The sequence below is a fragment of the Benincasa hispida genome, chromosome 10 (genome assembly GCF_027475165.1).
Source record: "Benincasa hispida cultivar pf3 chromosome 10, pf3_genome.v1.1, whole genome shotgun sequence".
NCBI classification, from domain to species: Eukaryota; Viridiplantae; Streptophyta; class Magnoliopsida; order Cucurbitales; family Cucurbitaceae; genus Benincasa; species Benincasa hispida.
Window position 1 is genome coordinate 15,049,591 of NC_143487.1, and position 17,870 is coordinate 15,067,460.

General features: G+C 32.7%; 1 protein-coding gene across 1 annotated transcript; it reads right to left on the bottom strand.

Moving 5' to 3' along the window:
* Window positions 1-1,107: 1,107 nt before the first annotated feature.
* On the bottom strand, window positions 1,108-6,041 carry CRCK1 (calmodulin-binding receptor-like cytoplasmic kinase 1). Its single transcript, XM_039045799.2, has 6 exons — window positions 5,481-6,041; window positions 5,144-5,400; window positions 4,650-4,818; window positions 4,438-4,527; window positions 3,854-4,152; window positions 1,108-1,672 (listed from the first exon to the last, which is right to left on the bottom strand). The coding sequence occupies exons 1-6, from the start codon at window positions 5,734-5,736 to the stop codon at window positions 1,343-1,345; spliced, it is 1,401 nt and encodes a 466-aa protein (XP_038901727.1). The 5' UTR covers window positions 5,737-6,041; the 3' UTR covers window positions 1,108-1,342.
* Window positions 6,042-17,870: the final 11,829 nt, after the last annotated feature.

Here is a 17,870-nt window from a genome sequence, read left to right on the forward strand (position 1 = left end):
GATCAGAGGAAAGGAAGGCTCAACCCATAAAAAATAGGTGCTTTGAATCATTACTATTTGACTCGGACCTCCTTCTTTGTTACCGGGGTCGACCCCAAAGCCATCTACTGTCTGAACTTCCTACATTCACTCCCGAAGTAGAAGAAGAATTCCCAAATGAGAGAGGTGAGCTTTGGCTTGCAACTAGTTAGGGAGGTACGTGCCTAGCCAAAGTAAGAGCTTTGCCTATGGCAACTCTCACCACCTTACCCTCTACTTTTGTTCCTTTAGTGGCTATTGAGAACAAATCAAATCAGATGGTTCTATTTCTCAATTTTTCTGATTTGATCCTGTGGACCCAAGTCCTAGCAGATTCGTTAAATGCTGATTCAACATGGATTCTACATCTTGGAACCTCGAGCATACTCAATGCCTCTCCCTTGTCTCCTTCGCCTATGACTGCTTAGAATGGTTATCCTATCGATTTAGAGGCATAGTTACTCCCTCTCTGGCTTATTAACATGTTTACTTCCATCGTAGATAATGTATTTGGATTCAAGGCTCTACGTGTTCTACGTCCGGAAGATTTGCAAATCTCTACTACTTATGTTAAATATTTTGTTATCGAGATTTGTATGAGTTATTAATTGAGATAAAAACAAAAATTTACTATCTAACTAAGATTAATACATTAATTATTGATACACATCCATTTGATAAATAGATTATTCAGTTACAGAAACAACTCCATTGGCTTTCAATTTTGCATCTCTCTAAAATTGCGACAAAGAGTTCGAGAATGGGGTAGAGTCCTACCCTTTAAGATGAAGATAAGATTCGAGTTCTAAAGCTTTATGCATGCACCCTCGTATAAGTGCTGTGTACAAGTACCAAAATAAGACAAGTCATTGTCTGATCCAAGTAGATAGACATTTGAGGTAAAAGACTCTAAGTTCTCCATTCTCTTAGCTTTTTAATTCATTACTAACTTGATCGTCAAAGTGTGAATGATTAAGCGCCGAACCAAAGCCAGATTTTCTTGTCTTATAGGACAATTATTCGATTTCTCTAAGCTATACTAATTCACAATTGAACATTATTCATTAAAGAAAATGCAGCAAAAGAACCTCACACGAAAGTATTGTATTTGATTATATGCTGTTTACTTGTTTAGGGAATCTTACATCATATTAAAAATTTTGAAAATACAAAATATACAAATAATACACTGGGAGTGGAATTTATATAACAAATATCATTACTACAATAAAAAATACATTTCTGGAACTTGTTACTTACAATCTACGGACAAGAGGTATGAAAAACTTCACCCTTATAAAGGGAATGCCCATAAATTGGCGACTTATGCAGAAATGAATTTGTTGTACAAATCTTCGTCCTCTTTAATACCAAAAGAAACATAAAGGTTGTTTTTTGCATTTGGAACTGGAAAATCCGCTGAACGAAGAGACTCCGAGCAAGAAGACGACAATAATCTATCTTTATATTCCTTTCGAATTCCCCATAACTCCTCAACACAAGTTTTCATGGATGGTCGAGATGGTCTCAAAGGATCAAGGCATCGGCGAGCCAATTTGAGCATATTCTCCATGGTCACTGTGGATGCAGAAGTCCTTCTCAGTCTGGGATCCATGGCAATCACAGCTTCTCCATCTTTCAGTTTCTGCATTGCCTGCATATTATATGCAAGTTTTTATCATGTCTCCTTCTATATGATCTTTCATTATGATATTTAGCTTTGATTTGTTGTACGTATGAGTCAAGTCTATAATGGCCAATGGGGCTATTTAGCTCCTGGGCTGGACTTAGAATTAAAAAGCTGAGCCAACATTTGTTACGCAGATTTGTTTATTTCAGGTTATAGTTTTGTTACATTGCATTACATTTTCAGGCTCATTGCATTATGGAACCCACCTTTATTCTATATGCTAACTTTTACTTATCATAAATCCATGAACTACATACAAGTTGCACAATCTTATAGTTCAAAGAATATTAATTTGTATAATCTAAACAGATTTTACTCGTTGGAAGAGAGTGATGGACACTCATAAATAAATGATCAACAAAAAGATATTTGAGAGGAAACAAAACATTTATATTCGAAAAAACTCTTCAATCTTGGTTTGCACCTTTTATTTGAATTATCTTTGTGTATTCTACTCCACACACTTCCTTAAACAACACAAATGTCATCCTATATATAGGATTGCCATGGATAAATCTGGATCCATAACTCTCACCATAATTAAACAACACATGCAAGTCCTATACTTAATTCACGAACGTATCTAACTCTCTCCAATATGTTTACCAACTCTCAAATGTCTTAATTCATATGTATAACTTATTTGAATTAAAACATATTTTAACTTTCAGCATTACTAACCCCACGTATCCCAAAACTAAGCCTTAACTACCATCTCTTACATAACTCAATTGGGATACAAATGTATTAGCCATCAAGAGATCTGTGGTACAAATCTCCTACTCCCATTATACTAAAAAATATATATCTATTCTTTAAGGTCTCTCTCTGACGATCTTGTACCTTCCACAAGTGATGGGTATATTTTGTTTCTGGGCACTCTCTTTGTAATGCCAACCTAAAACAGAAAGGGGATAGAGAGCTTTGGATGGAAAACAAACAATTATGCTCTTAACACAATAAGGCAGATTGGAGTCCTTTTCTCATCCCTTTATGTCCAGGCAAGGCAAAAACTGCTATAGTTCTTTTTGAGTTTCTCTACCCATTAGTTCATAGAGAGAAATTTAAAACAAGACCTCACGATACGGCAGATTATCATAAATATACTTAATGTATTTGGTATACTCCAGACGACTTAGATTCGTGGATTTTACTTGTATAACATCTAGAGGTTCTTAACATATAGTTAGGCCAGTATGAATTCCTACCCGATAATGGTCTGCAGTAAACAGGAACATACCACATGAAGAAGAAGATGAGTGAAATAAACACCATACTGGAAAATAAATTGGCTTAATGTACCATCACACATTCAAAACTAAGAGTGGAAACAAGGTGGATGTAATTCCTGTCATGTGATGAGCACTTTCACATTTAAGAGACCAGAAAGATATGGAAACCTTTAAAACTTTGGCGGTTCTCTCATATTATCGTGATGTCACAAGGTGTAGCAAGAATATTACTCACATTTTTATATTCATCATGATATTTGACTACGTGCCTAAAAGTATTTTTAGACATTTTAAAAGCAGTAAACAAACATTTAAAGTATTTTTGGAGGAAGCATTTAAGTACCTTTTTTTTTTTTGGTGGGGGGTGGGGAGGTCAAAATTATCTATACAGAGGGTTCTGTACTTAAAAGCATCATCCTCATAAGCCAATCCGAATTCACTCTTGATCCACATTCAATTTTTGAAAGCCAAACAAGATTAGTGTGTGATTGAATTAACTTCTTAGATGATTTTGGAGGGCCAAAAGTGTAATTTCAATAATACGAGCGTTTGGTAACAAATAAAAATCACTCAAAATATTTTTTTGAATAACTACTTTAAAATTGTTACTTAAAGAGTAATTATAAAGTGATAGAATAGAATTCACTTTAGAATCACTTTGTGGTAATTCAACGTAGATTCACTTTCATATGTAGGAGCAACAAAACTGAACAAACTTACGATTGATGAAGTCACTTTAGAAAATGTAACGAAACACTCAGGGATTTTAATTAAAACCAATTTCGTAAAAAGTGTTTAAATTAGAAGCCATGTCATACTCCTTTTATGCAAAGCTTTTCAAGAGAATTTGATATTAAATTGCAAGATATAAAGGATCAAAATTATGTTATGGTGCAATTAATAAAATACTAACCCATTTTATAGTTACTCTTTCTTTGGTATCCCTCTTTGTCTCAATTGGGTGCCTTCCTGTCATGAGCTCTACCAGCAACACACCGAAGGAGTATACATCACTCTTCTCAGTGAGCTGATAAGTCCTTAGGTATTCAGGATCCAAGTACCCAGCTGTTCCTTTAACTTGGGTTGAGATATGTGTAACGTTAGAATCTTCTGGAACGAGGCGTGCAAACCCAAAATCTGCCACTTTCGCCCGTAGTTTATCCGTGATTAGGATGTTTGTAGCCTTTATGTCTCTATGGATTATTGGCGCATCTGTCAGTTACATAATAATGATTCAGATTCAGATTTCTCACTGTCTTGACAATAATCCATCAGGTAACTTATAGTTGAACTCAACATGAGCTAGTTTGTATTTTGAAGTGATTGTGATTCTTAGCCTCCAGTCCAATAATAGAAATTTTGATTTATACCACAGATATAGACAAACTGATATCAGATTAGCAAAGCTTAGGAAGTGTTTGCACTCCCTAAACCATCTGTAGGCTACTCATTTCTATGGAGGCTATCAAATGCATATTACAAAAATTGTGCGCATACCATTGTACATGTGAAGGTAGGTGATAGCATGAGCAATATCAATGGCAATGTCCAGACGCTCTCCAATCTCAAGGCCGAATCCTCGCTTCCCTACACAAAAGATATAACCTTCTTGACATTGTCTTCCTTAACATTGCGATAAGCTAGTTCCAAGTTAAATGCATACATCAAGAAGATATCATCATTCAAAATAATACAGCAAGATTGCTTACCATCGAGATGTTCCCGAAGATTTCCATTTCCAACATATTCAACAATAACGATCCTCTCATCTCCTTGCTCCAGAAAACCATACAGACGTACCAAATTCAAATGCTCAATCCTTGACAACATTTGTATCTCATTCCTGAACTCTGTCAGCAAACGCCTCTCATTCGCATCCTGCCAAAAGTATCAAATCTGTCATGCTCGCTGAATTGCAAGGACTGGAATTAGCCTCCAATCCTCAAATGCACATCGTATTGAATTTTGGAATGAAAGGAAATCAAAACCCTACATCGCCATCAATATTAACCCCAAAGCATTTAATGGTCAATTTTATATTAATATCGTCATTCAATTCATAGCTTTAGCAGTTCTTTCCATTGAAAATCTCAAGCACAACCTCGTGATGGACTCAAACTATTCCATAACTTTCAGGAAATGTAATAATAACCTCATCAACAATTATGGATTGAATTAACAGAAAATAACTTCAACTTCGTACCCTTTTGGCTCGCTTTACGGCAACAAGAGATCCATCTTTGAGCTTCCCTTTATACACTGTTCCAAATGCTCCAGCTCCAAGAACATTCGCAGCAGAGAAATTTCCCGTCGCCTTATAAATTTCTTCAATCGAGAATCCCGCAGCTGCGAAAAATTCACTGGGCAAGCTAGACGAGGAACCATACGAACCACACGAAGTATACGAACCACAAGACTTCAAAGGCGACGAGTTCTTCCCGTAGCTTCCCGTCGAAAAAGCTAAAAATCAAAGAAAACAAAATCAATTCCGCATCAATCAGCTAAAAATCAAACAAACAAAAACCTCAAACAGAACTCACAGGGGACTTCTCTACGAGAATTATTAGCTTCTCTGGTACCGATTACAGAACGATCCGAAGAATCCTTCTTCCGACCAACAAAAATAGATTTCAAAAACCCAGAAACTCGATTAACAGCCGCTTTTACGAACTTGTAAGAGAGTACAGAATCATTATTCCGCTTGTTTAGAGCACCGGAACGGCGTTCGTTTCTGGATTTGGAGCTCTGTGATCTCTGAGAATGGAATTGAGGGTTAAAATCTTTTGTGCTCTTCATTTGCAGAACAAAGATTCTGCGGATTCTGGATTTGGAAATCTGATCATCATTGATTCATTATCTGGTAGCGAAAATTTAAGCAGTTGAATTTAAGTAGAGAGATGATTAGATGGAAGCATTCAATTTTAATTTATGAAAGACTGGGCCGCTTGGTCTAGCAGAGAAGGAGTAATGTTAATCACTTTTTTTAAAAAAAAAATTGTAGGGTTAATTTGGATTTAGGGTTTATTTAAAAAAAAAATACTTAAAATGCCGGAAAAGTCCATGCTTACGGGTGAGAGTTTTCGGCCTTTTGCGCTTGACTCGCCGGCCGCCGCAATTGGGCTCCGTCTATCTTACCCGTTCTTTATTTATTTATTATTATTTTTTTGGTCTCTTTTTTTTAATTCTTTTTAATAAATTCTTGGATTTTATTATTAAAAAAAAGAGAAAACAATGGATTAATTTACTCTTCAATTAAGTTACTTTGAGCTTTAAAAAGTGTGAGAAAAAGGGAAAGAAAAGAAAAATGGTTTCTAGATTTTTTTTTTATAAAAAGAAAAATTGTGTCAAACAAGTTTAGCGAATAATTAATCTATTCAAGGTTTATCGAACACGAACCTATTCAATAAAAATTTGGTAGGGTTATATCTAATGATTGGTTATATATGTAAGGATTTATTAAACATCAAATTAAAAGTTTATAGATTAATTGATTCTTTAAAAAAAAATCAAAATTTATTAAATGCAAATACAAATATATATGGACTAACTTGTAATTTAACATGAAAAATGATAAAAATATAAATTTTGTTTTTTTTTTTTTAATGTCTGTGAGTGTTCGAGTCAGATCATACACACCTCGATTAATCTCACCATTTGACCTTACAACTTTTAGATAGATAGTCACCATGTTGGAACTCATAATCTCTTAGCATTTATTAATGTCACACCACCAATAAAAATAATAAAGCCTTAAACTACAAATTTAGTATTTAGTTTTTTTAGTATATTTGAACAAGAGGTCAAGGATCAAATTCTCCACCTTGCATTTTTTAGTACAACAACGGTAGGGTAGAGTGGAAGAATGAATCTCCGATCTCTAGATTCGGAGGTCATGCCAATACTACTAAGTCGAGTTCACTTTGATCTCCACCTTACATATTATTAAACTCAACAAAAAAAAAATCATATTCAACATTTTTAAATTTGACAAATCCATTTTATGTACATTCGCGTTTTAATTATTGAATAATTATTAAAAAAAAACCATAAAATCAAAAACTTAAAAGGAATTATGAAAGTTTAAGTGGTTATTAGAACCATAGATCATATATACACGGATTTACAACAAACTTTTCAAAGCTCATAGATGAATTTGACACAAATCTTTTAGATTTAAATACCAAACACGTGATTTGACCTTAAGAAACGATGCTATGTTCTTGAAATATAACAAGACAACAAAAGATGGATCTCAATATCATATAATAGTCCAAATAGAAACTTGAATATTCCCTTAAAATTGGGCAAATCTAAAACTAAGGCGAATAACAAGATTCCAATCTACAATTTTGCAAAATCTTGTCAAAGAAATTACTTTTCCTTAAGAAGAAAGGGATTGAGGAAGCATTATGATGAATAACATGGTGGCCTACCCAACAATTTTGATTGAACACGTCTTTTGTGATTGTTACACAACTATAGTCAAGTGCACTTACTTGTGGCAAACGCAATATCGGCCAAATATAATATAAAAAATAATATTGGATCTTCGATTTTATCTCTAGTTTTTATTTGGTCTCTAAATTTTAAAATGTTATACATTTAGTTACTTTTGTTTCAATTGAGTCCTTAAATTTTAAAATGTTAAAATTTTACTCTTGAAGTTTGAGTTTTGTTTCAGTTTAACTCGTAAAATTTCAATATTTTACATTTTTAACCTTAATTTTTCATTAAATACTTCAATCATTGTCAATTTATATTAATTAATTAAAAATAGTTAGAAGTGAAATTTTAAATTTAATTTTAAAGTGATAAAAATAGTGAAACTTAATTAATTATATTTTTTTAATGATTTTTAATTTATTAACATAAATTAACTCCAAAAGACGAAAAGTGGATGTTTAGTGAAAAATCAAGGTTTTAAAGTGTAAATCTCGAAACATAAAGACCAAATTGAAGCAAAATTCAAATGCCAAGGGTAAAATTAATTGTAGCATTTTGTAACTTAGGGGACTAAATTGAATACAAACTCAAAACTTAAGAACTAAATTTGTAATATTTTGAAATCTATACATTAAATAGAAACTAGACCTAAAACCTAGGAACCAAAAAGATATTTAGGATTTCTTTGGTAGAAAATTTAAAAATATAAATTTGAAAATAAGGGATTCAAGGTAAATAGAGTTGTATTTCATGTTTTATAATATGTATTTAGTAGCAGATTTAGAAATTATATTCTAATTTAAATAATTGTTTAAAATGTGTTGATTGTGTATATTTATAAATCATAAAATGCCTTCTAATATTTAGTCAACAATAAACTATTATAAATTTATTTATGAATATGATTTATGTTAAAATTTTATATAACTATTGTTTTGTAATATTATATAATTTATAATACATTACATAATACATATTATATTTTTTTAAAATAATTGAGTTTATAACATGACATACTGTATTTTTATTTGTTTTTATTTAATTTAATATAATTCTACATTTTAAAATTTAAAATTCAAAATCTGGATATAGGGAAAACATTAAAATATTGTTTTAAGTATTTTCACTGTTTAAAACACATAATCCATATTGTTTGCCAAACACATAATTGTTGAACTCAATGAATTCGAAAACATAAAATAGAATCTAAATTCTCTACTAAACATGCCCTAACTTTTCATATGAGTTTAGTTTTGTTCATTGAATTAACATATGATTTTACAAACTTTTAAGTCCATGGATTTGGAAAACAAAACTTAAAACTCTTAAAGACCACTCTAAAACATACTTTTGTAATACTTTAATTACAAAGTAGAAACTAAACTCCCTTTATTGAAATATAAGAAGCTAGACAAAACAAAACTTGCTTAACAAAAGAAAACATCTAAATACAGTAGTTTATATATACCTAATTACAAAAGATGGCACTTAAGTAGAAGCTTACATAACATCTATAAACATTTTTTTTTTAATATAATTCTATTTTTATCTGTAGATCTATTTTGACTTGATTAGGGATATGATCGATTGTTTTTGTTTATATATATAGATATGATGGTTAAAACTTATAAGTCATCTCGTCCTTCATCGTCTTAAACGTTGGATGCATCATATTGAGCACAAAATTGTCTTGTGTTATTTACCTTGCAAACATAGCTCATTTTATCAACATCGAAACTTATTGATGATGATAATAATAATAGATACCGAAAGTTCATATCTTAAATTTTATTATTCTTGTCCTTGACAAGAAGGGAGAGTGAACACAATCCCACAATGCTTTAACTTTCTTCTTTTATTCATTGAATTATGCTCTATTTCTTACCAATAACTTTGTAGAAGACAAACTCAAGTTGACCAAAACTCAAAAACAACATTGTGCTTTAAGGAAAAACAATTTGCAATCATACTGGGTTTAAATATAGGGATTAATATAGTTTAAATTTCTTTTCAAAACTTATTTTTCACAAATGTCCAGATTTTTTTAATATTTTCATATATAAGATTTAATTGAATTTTTGGACAAAACTACCCCTTGTGGTGGGTGGCTGGCGAGGAATGTGCATTGGAAAAAAAAATTTCATCTCGTAGCATCCTTAGGGCCGTTTGGATTGAGGGCTTTTCAATGCCCAGAAATTAAGGATGTCTGGAAATAAAATTATTGGGTATCGAGAATGACTATGTTTGATTGTACATGGGAAAACAATGTATGGAAATAGTATGTGTGGTAATAATATGTGGGAATTAAAAAAAAATTGAGATTGTGAAAACAAGTCCAAACAATCGTTTACAAAATACTATACGATCATTTATATTATCTACACGATCGCTGAGTCTGCTACACGATCGTTGAGTAACAAATTGCTACACGATCGCCTACCCAATGCTATACGATCGCCTACCCAATGTTGTATGATCGCTTACCAAATGATCGCCGAGTAACAAAATGTTATACAATCGCCTACCCAATGCTATACGATCGCCTATCAAATGCTATACGATCGCTTACCAAATGCTACACGATCACTGAGTAACCGCTTACCAAATGCTACACGATCGCTGAGTAACAAAATGTTATACGATCGCCTACCAAATGTTATACGATCGCTTACAAAATGCCATACGATTTCACGGCTGGAAGAAAGGAAAATAAGCTGTAGAAGAAATGAAAACTCACACTTCTCAATGGGTATGCAATTCCTTCATTTATGTGCATACCTAGAAATTGCCTTTTCCAAGATAAATAAACAAATCTCAACAACCAAACATGGGCTTTGTAAACCCATTCCCATTCCCACCCTTTTTTCCCTCCAACCAAACGGCCTCTTAGTGTTAGAGAGAGAAAGTGCATTTATTATATAGTATTAATTAGTTTAGATATTCTTCCCATTTTCAATTTGAAAGAGAAAATGCATTTAATATGATTTTATTTCTCATTTAATCCATTTCACATATCAAACAATTGGTTGTATTGGCGGATTTTTGTTATTTTTAAATATACCTTTGAATATTGTATTAATTTTTACAAATGTTTTAACCAATACATGAAATATACAAATATATTTGATATATACTCAAATATAACTAGTTTTATGACAACTTGTTGGTTATTTTGGTAATTCATAGTTTTTTTTTTTTAATATACCTTAGAACATTGTATTATATGTTTGAAAATATTCTAACCAATATATGAAATATAAATGTACTCAAATATATGGTTGTACCATTCAAAAGTTTCAGTACTCGATGTTAAATAAAAATCACAGTACATATTGTAAATTCTATTTATATCATAGTATATATCATCAATTCAAAATAGTTAGATATAAACAAAAATATCTATCACAGTTTATAAATCACAGATGGGCTCGATTTTCAATAAAATTCATAATATATATCACAAAATTGTCCAGTCATTCGTCGTTCGTCGTGTTGTTCAGCCGATACTATCGTTCGTCATCTGTTCCAAAGTCGTCGTTCGTCTAGTCCAAGTCCACCATCACAGTTCGTCCGCTCTGAGTTTGCTATCGCCATTCGTCATCCAATTTCACTCTAAGTCTGTCGTTCATCGTCCAGTGTGGTTGTTAGTGGATTTTGAGAGAGGGTGTGAGGGAGAGCTGAATAGGGAGGGTGTGAGAAAGAGGGTTGTTGAATTGGAAAGTCTTCTAAGATTTTTTTTTTTTTTAAAAAAAAATATATATTTTGGTTTAATCAAAAAGATTTGAAAAATACTAAATCTTTTTTAAAAAGCACACGTGACCTTTGATTTTCCTACTATAAAAAATCATGAAATTAATTGATGGTTGGAGTCTAAATGGTAATTGGACCCTAATTTTTTTTTTTATAATTTTAAAGAAAATTAGACATGTTTGTAAATAATGAAAAACTTAGACATTAATAAAATAAAGAGCCCTTATTAGAGCCTTATGTGTTGTGATTCCTTCAAATATTTTTGTCCATTAACCCACTCATTCCAGTTGGTCTCTACACTTTTAAATGTCTTTATTTTTAATAAATTTTAAAATAATAAACGAAAATAATAACTTTCATTTAAGAAAGATACAATGAAATCAAGTATAATAAAAGAATTTTTTTCCCAGAAAAAGTTAACTACAAACTAATAGGAAAAATTTGAGAGATGTTGTAACTTTTCAAAACAGTTAGTGAAAAATCGTAATTTGAAAATAATTAGAGAAATATTGTAGTTTTGGAGATTTGACTTGTGTGAAATAATATATTTTAATTGATCAAGTGCTCAACAATTGATCAAGATACTTTGATTTTTTTTTTTAATTCCAACAATGATTGAGTGTTCAATAATCAACCAAGTTATTTAATTTATCTTTTTCAAATGGTCGAGTGTTGAACACTCAATCTAACTTTTTTTTAATACTCTTCCTTTTTACCTTTCCCTAAACGACGTACTCTATACAAATTTATCGTTCTATTTCTTAATAATATGAAAAATTTACCATTGTTTCATCCATAATTATTCTAACTTTAAGAGACAACATAGAAATAACAAATTCTCAATCTTTTTTTTTCTTCCATATTACAACTATTGTTCATAATTGAAAAATAAAAAAAATGTGAATTAAAATGTCCATATCAATTCAATAATTTGATGGTTTTCATTCATTTAAAAAAAAAAAAAAAAAAACTCAACGTGTCCCACAAGGCGGGTTGGTTGTCATCGTTGTCTTTGAACTCTATGTTGCTCTGGTTTCTTTTGATACTCTAGTTCCTCTTGATCCTCTGGTGGCCTTGGTATCTCTGCAGGCGCTTCATAGTATAAATATTTGTTATGTTCTCCACGGCCCATGTCCATGCATGTATGAAGACGATGGACTGACCTTTGAATTATAATATCCTGAATGAAGATTGACATCATCATCCTCGGACTAGTATAACCAATTTGGTTTTGCGTCTACATCATAGGAGGCAATTCTTCCATATTCTAGTCCACCTCACCGAACTCATCTTCTTCTACTCGAGCATGTCCCCTATGCCTAGGAATTGGTGGAGGTGCAATAGGCATATCATACATATAATGTATCTCTTCCACATAGCTCTCATTATTACTACATACAGTAAGGACCTGGTTTGGATCATCTACAACATCACGAAGGCTACTGTTACTCAATCTTTGTGAATTATAAAATAATTAGAAAATATTTAAAAAAAATTTAAATTAAAAATAATTAGATAATATTTAATTACGTACCAGATGACCCACAACTACTCCCAGACGAGTAATATAGCACCTCTTAATATTATTATACTAATGGATATAATCTTGAGTTACATCCCTATCGAATTGCCCAATTGAAACCCTAATTGCAATAAACCTTCTATGATAGTGTCATCGCACTAGCAATTGTGCAAATTTTTCAGACCAATTTGTGATTCTCAAGTCAATGTCATGTAATAGATATTTGGTATTGCACTATGATTGGACATTCTGTTGAAAACCAAACTGTTTGATCACCTTGTCAGGAAGATGCCACTGGCCATGTGAAAACATATGAGATGACTTGTCGTCCGTCATATGTCTTGACCGTTCGTACAAAAATTGGACAAAGTGTCCATGACAGCTTTGTAAGGCTCCCAAATAATCTGAAGCATAACATATTATATTCAAAATATTAAAGACAAGTACATAAAAAATATGTATAAAAAATTCAATTGGGTATAGTATTCACGTACCTAATCAAGTTGAACGAGATCAAACATGTATATATACTGACTCAATACATATGTAGTTGACTTAGTTACACAAAATTGATTTTGAAGGAACCCCAAGGTCCACAGAAGAAGCAAGGTTCGTCCCAATTTCATTTTTACCATACAATTATATCTTACAGAACAAAAAAAATTATGCATTAACATTAAATTACAACATGCTTAAAATTGGAAAAAGGGAGAAGGTTACATACCCTTGAAGCCAAAGACCTTGACAAAATCCCTTGAACCGGTCACGAATAATTCGTGTAGGACACCACCAATAGTGAACCTCCTGTATTCTCCTTAGGGGTTGGGAATTGGCAGGAGGTGTGGGCTCTACTACTTTTTGGAAGAGAGAGAAGAAATTTGAGAAGGAAATTTTTCTAGGGAGATTAAGCAGTTGAACTCAACCTTCTCTATGAAGAAAATGAATTGGATTGTCAAAATTGATCTCCCACTAGCACGATTAATTGAGAGAAAAGGGAGGGGGAAGAGAGTTACAACTCCTTCCTAAAAATAATTTTCAAAAAATAATTTATGTCTATATAAAACATTATATATATATATATATATATATATATATATATATATATATATATATAACCACCTTATCATATTACAATATATATATTAAACTATATGTTATATCAAATATAACACATAACCTATAGCTTTTATATTGTATCAAATACAATATAACCTTTAGTTTGAATTTCTCTCGATAATGCATGTCAGTTAATATAAATCACATTTATACTAAATTTAATTATATAAATCTCATTTATATAATTAGTATTTGAATCATATTCAAATATTTAATTCTTCACAAAATAAAATTTATATTATAATGTATCAAATACATTATGTTAATTATATCACATATAAATAATTTAAATTAATCATATCATATATAATTAATTCTCTCAATTAATTTGAACATTTCAAATTAATCCAAAATTAATTTTCAATAATCTCAGTTGAGCTACAGAGAAAACCTTATGGACCATAGATTGAAGCTCCAGTAGTATTTGAATAATTAATTAAACTCATAATTAATTAAACTCCTTTAATTAAATTATTCCACATCCATTAACTGTTGGTCACTTCACTAGAGATTGAACAATGCGATGACCCTTCACAAATTGCTCGTAATTACAACTAAACCAAAATTACCATTTTGCCCATGTAGTTACATCTAACTCCTTAAGTACCACTAATCCCTCTAATGAACAATAAGTCATAGTCCAACTATGACCAGAAAGGGTATGACACCACATTGTTCAAGCCCCAGAATCAGCCCTTAAGGGAGCAATTTATCTACTTACCCAGACGTCAGGGAATGAGTGAATCTCGTCCTGTGTAATCGTGTTCCCAGCTCCCTAATCAGACGAGTCCTCAAAATGATAGGCTTATTGAGTTGATGATCTGGCCACTCTCACCCATATAAATCAAAGGAATGCCTTCATAAGCAGAAGTTTACAACTCACTCCGGATTCAGGTCATATCACCTTTGGTCATCCTGGTGAAATGTAAGTCTCTATTATTAACGGTGATATATAATGAGACTATTCATTTTATGGTCCGATCTTATACAAACCCTTTTGTATAGAACACCCATGCTCACATGTCTTCACATGAATGATCAGGATTTGACATTTGTAGCACTTTACAACAATTGTAACATCTACAAAGTGGATCATATTCGTAGTGTCACCAAGATAAGGTATCCAGCCTTATCCATCTACTACATACCATTTAGGTTATCATTTAAACATGATCCACATGTATGTCTCTACATACATGTTTAAGTTACAATAGATAACCTTGGATGTTAGTTTATTGGTTTTGTCGGTTAATACAACTAAATGAATAAAATATCTCATATTTTATTAAATAAATAAATTATTTGTACATTACAATTACAAACTATGGGACCCACGAGATTTAGGGCATCAACCTCAACAATCTTCCACTTGTCCTAAAGCTAGTGGAGTGTACATCATAAAAGTCACACTATATAAAAGTACACAAAATAGTAAACTATGGCATAATATGCGCCCATTACAAAATCTCGTACTTGCCTTATACTAAATGTGGCATGTCCCGTAGACCCATACTTTGCAGGTGATCGTTAAACACCTTAGCCAGGAGGACCTTTGTAAACGGATTAGCAACGTTGTGCTCCGAAGCTATCTCCGTGACAATCGTCCCCTCAATGCACTATCTCCCAAATGAGATAGTACTTCTACTCTATGTGCTTCCTGCACTTATTACTATTAGGCTCTTGGAAATTAACTACAACACCACTATTATTACAATAAAGTGTGATGGGTTTTGACATGTCTGGAACTACTTCCAGATCAATTAGGAATTTCTCGAGCCACATAACTTCCTTAGTAGCTTCACAAGTCGCTACGTACTCAGCCTCCATAGTGGAGTCAGCAATGCAACTCTACTTGATGCTCCTTTAGACTACTGCTCCTCCGTTAAAAATGGACACTGATCCTTATATGAATTCCTAGAATCCTTATCAGTCTGGATACCAGTCATGTATCTTATAAGAATCAAATCCTAAAAACCATACATAAGCATGTAGTCCCTCATTTTTCGTAAAAACTTGAGGATGTTCTTAACGCCGTTCCAGTGATCATATCCTAGATTAGACTACCAACAACCGATGCATAGGAAATCCGTCTCATTTCCTCAACCTCTTAAGGTGTCTTAGGACACTGTTACTTAGACAAAATAACTCTACGCCTGAAAGAGAGTAAACCCCTCTTAGAGTTCTGTATCCAAAACTTGACAAGAATTTTGTCAATGTACGATGTCTACGACAGGGTCAGTGTTTTGTTCTTTCGATCTCTAAAGATTTGAATGCTCAGAACAAACTGTGTCTCTCCCAAATCTTTCATTTGGAATTGGGTCGCTAGCCAATTCTTAAATTCAATCAACATGCCTACATCATTGTCAATGAGTAGCATATCGTCTACATACAACACAAGAAAAGCTACTAAACTATTGATGATTTTATTGTAAACACAAGGCTTATCAACATCCTGATCAAAGCCACAAGATTTGATCGCAGTATCAAATCTTATATTCCAAGATCGAAAAGCTTGCTTCAATCTATAAATGGACATATTAAGCTTGCAAACCTTTTATTCTTGACCTTAGGTTATAAATCCCTCAGGCTACTCCATATAAATGGTCTCTTCAAGATTTCCCTTCAGAAAAATAGTCTCGACATCCATTTTCCAAATCTCAATCATATTATGAGGTAATGGACAAAAGTATCCAGATAGACTTTAACATGGCAACAGGTGAGAAAGTCTCTCATAGTCGACTCCCTCAACTTGGGTATAACCCTTTGCCACAAGTATAGCCTTGAAGGTTTGCACCTTCCCATCAGCACCCCGTTTTCTCTTGTAGATCCACTTATAACCTATAGGTTTTACCCCATTAGGTTGATCTACAAGATCCCAAATTGAATTGAAGTACATAAACTCTATTTTGAGATCCGTAGCTTTAATCCATTCATCTTTGTCAATATCCTCCATTGCCTGTTTAGACGACAATGGATCCTCAACATCTCCGTCAGTTACGTTAGCCTTGAAGGTTTGCACCTTCCCATCAGCACCCCATTTTCTCTTGTAGATCCACTTGTAACCTATAGGTTTTACTCCATTAGGTTGATCTACAAGATCCCAAACTGAATTGAAGTACATAAACTCTATTTTGAGATCCGTAGCTTTAATCCATTCATCTTTGTTAACATCCTCTATTGTTTGTTTAAGCGACAATGGATCCTCAACATCTCCGTCAGTTACGTTAGCTAGGGTTTCTGTTAAACCCATATAACGAACAGGCGGGTTCACAACCCTCCCACTTCGTTGAGGCTCCCTCAACGTTTGAGGTAAATGTGGCCTACTGGATGATCCAACTTCAACAACTCTTATTGAGGTGTTGGGCTCTTCAACAACTCTTATTGAGGTGTTGGTCTCTTCAACAACTCTTGTTAAGGGTTCAATAGTTTCATTGGAAAATTCATTCAACACGATCCTACTGCGGGGCTTATACTCCCTTATGTGGTCCTTTTCTAAGAAGGTAGTGTTTGTCGACACAAACACCTTATTATTCTTAAGATCATAGAAGTAACAACCTCTCATTCCTTTAGGGTAATCTATAAATAGGCACAATTTTGAACAAGGTTCCAATTTCTTATAATTTTCCTTAAGCACACATGCTGGGCAACCCCATATCCTAAAATAACGTAAACTACCTTTACCACCATTCCATAATTCCAAAGGTGTTCCAGTAACATTTTTTAAAGGAACGCGGTTCAAAATGTAAGTTGCAGTATGTATTGCATAACCCTAAAACGAGTCAGGTAAGGTAGCATAACTCATCATAGACCGAACCATGTCTAATATGAAGGAAATCGAATCCGATATTTCCATGAGCAGCGGAAAATAGATCATTCCAAATTACAATCATTAATGAACATTACAAATTACAGTCGTAAACAAAACATATGCAATTAATACAGAAATTACAATATGAACAATCAAATAAACAAGGAGAATGCTACAAACGTTTGTCGACTCGTCTCCATGCTCCTTGCTCATGAATGTTCGAAAAAAACCTCGAACACCCGAAAAACACGACCACAACACTGCACGAACACTTCGCACTCGTCCTCAGCA

Coding starts and splice junctions, on each gene's coding strand:
- CRCK1 (XM_039045799.2), bottom strand. CDS start 5,736: ATGAAGAGCACAAAAGATTTTAACCCTCAATTCCATTCTCAGAGATCA. Junction 5,401..5,480: donor TTCTCGTAGAGAAGTCCCCT/GTGAGTTCTGTT, acceptor TTTGATTTTTAG/CTTTTTCGACGGGAAGCTAC. Junction 4,153..4,437: donor CTACCTTCACATGTACAATG/GTATGCGCACAA, acceptor TGTAACTGACAG/ATGCGCCAATAATCCATAGA.